We start from the raw sequence: 2,417 nt of genomic DNA on the forward strand, positions 1-2,417 counted from the left end.
AAGCCATTATAATTTTTGATTTTTTTTTGAAAAATATACACCCGGTAATTTCTATGAAAAAAGCATGATAATGTATACATCACAGATTTGACAACTAATATCTTACGTTTTAAACATCATGGTATCTTTCATCCAAGGGAAAAAAGTTTTTTAAACATTTTCATCGGTAATTTATGTGTTAAATTACCATACTTCCTCATGCCTTAACCTTCTCGTACTGTAGTTATCAGCCTTATTATGATATAGTTATCATGTTGCTCATACCATAGTTATCACGCTGGTCATGCCAAAGTTACCAAGCCAAACTTTATTTTGTCCTGATATGGCAGAAATAAGAAAGGTTCAAATAACATTGTTTATCTACAATAGACAACAACAAAATGTGGCTTAGTTGGTTATTAGGCTCAATAGGTATTGCATAGACCTAGGTTCAAATCCTCTTTTAAGCACTTTTATTTTATTTTCATATTATGCGGTGAAAAATCAGAAAAAACCACTAGCCATTTACCACGGTTTTTGAGAGAAGGAAAAAAATCAGTGGAAATTGAGGGTGAGAAGATAGCGATCTGTCGCTAACGACCAGTCATTAGCACCGTCCTTAGCTATTTTTTTTTCAGAACTATCACTATTTAGCTAGTTGTTAGTAAAAAAAACATCTCCCTAGACTGAGCACCCAGTGTACGTGGCAGGGACCAACCGATTAATAGCCTCAAATTCCATGAGGTTACAACTTAAAAAAAATCCCTAAAAGAAAACTTTAAAAAAAATAAAAAACCATGAGGGTATGACCCGCCAAGACCAGCACGCGCGCGCGCAGCGCCATGGGATTGAGCGTCAGGTCGGTTGGCCACTGTTCATGCATGATGAGCGTCCATGTCGTTCCGTCCCAGCGTCGCATTCGCCTCGCCGTAAAGCTCACGGCTCCGTCCCTACCAACAGCGACACCGACGTCCGACGCCGACGACCCACCACCCTCCGCCTCGCCTCGCCCCACTCCGCCCCGTGCCCGTACCCATGCGCGCGCGCGTGAGCCACACCTAAAAGCCCATCGACCCCATCACCCCATGGTCGCCGCGGCGGATGCATACGCTGGACATGGCCGTGCGCCGCCTCCTCAGCGCCCTCGACGCCCGCGTCTCTCACTCGCCGAGGCCTCCTCCGCTGCCACCTTCACCGGCCCAGCAGGGGACGTCCTTCCCCATGCTGCTCCCGGTCTTCCTCCTCTTCGTCCTCCTCCTCTGCTTCCTCTCCATCTTCCTCCTCCGCGACCTCCTCCGCTTCTTCTCCCTCTGGCTCCGCCGCCGCCGCCGCCGCCTCCAGTCCAGCGACGCGGACGCCGCAACGGGCGAAGAAGACGCGCCCGCGCCCGCGCCGCGCAAGCCGGCGGGCCTGGATCCCGCCGTCATCGCCTCGTTCCCCACGGTGCGGTTCGAGGCCGACGCCGCCGGCTCCGCGGCGCCGGCGGAGTGCGCGGTCTGCCTGTCCGAGTTCGCGCCCGGCGACGCCGTCCGGCCGCTCACCGTCTGCCGCCACGCCTTCCACGCCGCGTGCATCGACTCGTGGCTCGGCGCGCACACCACGTGCCCGGTCTGCCGCACCGACCTGGGCGCTCCGCCCAACGAGGAGATCGCCGTCGCGGAAGAACACGGAGACCGTGGCCAGGCTGCAGCGGCGGTCCACGAGGCCACTGGACGCCGGACAACGTCGTCACCTCCGGCAAGTGGCCAGCGGTAACCAACGGTCGCCGGCCACGCAACACTGAGTGGCGATCCGGTGTGTCGCGTTCTCCAAATTTTGTTGAATCCTTTTTAGAGTAGTTGGTAGGAATTGGTAGCTTAGGTTCATTCATGCATGGGACGTGTGTATATACCGAAATATTTCCAAATAAATGTAAGCGTGGACATTTTTCACTTACCACTGTGATTACATTGTTCATTCCAACTATTTAGAAGTTGGACAGGGGACTGAACGGCTGCTGGACCTGGGTAAACACTAAGCAAGTTTGTTCTAAAACCAGGACATGGGTAATTTTACACTATCAAAGATGCTAATGAGATTCCTTCAGCATTATGCATAACGGCACAAGTAATATGGCACTTTTGCACACGGACAAACTTGGGTTCCTGATATTATCAACGGTTTCGCTAAAGCCTAAGTATTGCACATCTAAGGCCCTGTTTGTTTCATAAGTCCTATGACTTTTTCAAGTCCCAACTTATAAGTCATAAGTCCCTACCTGTTTGTTTACAGGGACTTATAAGTCCATGTTGCACCGCTGCAACGAACCAAGGCAGAACGAACCGAGGCGGAGCGGCGATGGGGCGGTGAACCGAGGCAGAACGAACCGAGGTGGGGCGGCGACGGGGCGACGACGGGGCGAGAGGCGGGGCGGCGACGGGGCGAGAGGCGGGGCAACG

General features: G+C 52.5%; 1 protein-coding gene across 1 annotated transcript; it reads left to right on the forward strand.

The window, feature by feature from the left end:
* The first annotated feature begins 994 nt into the window (after window positions 1-994).
* LOC119337366 (RING-H2 finger protein ATL8-like) lies at window positions 995-2,345 on the forward strand. Its single transcript, XM_037609491.1, has 2 exons — window positions 995-1,773; window positions 2,251-2,345. The coding sequence occupies exon 1, from the start codon at window positions 1,081-1,083 to the stop codon at window positions 1,732-1,734; it is 654 nt and encodes a 217-aa protein (XP_037465388.1). The 5' UTR covers window positions 995-1,080; the 3' UTR covers window positions 1,735-1,773; window positions 2,251-2,345.
* Window positions 2,346-2,417: the final 72 nt, after the last annotated feature.

The sequence above is a fragment of the Triticum dicoccoides genome, chromosome 1B (genome assembly GCF_002162155.2).
Source record: "Triticum dicoccoides isolate Atlit2015 ecotype Zavitan chromosome 1B, WEW_v2.0, whole genome shotgun sequence".
In the NCBI taxonomy this organism is placed as follows: Eukaryota; Viridiplantae; Streptophyta; class Magnoliopsida; order Poales; family Poaceae; genus Triticum; species Triticum dicoccoides.

What these genes read in the sequence shown, in the direction of transcription:
- LOC119337366 (XM_037609491.1), top strand. Translation starts at nt 1,081, where the DNA reads ATGCATACGCTGGACATGGCCGTGCGCCGCCTCCTCAGCGCCCTCGAC.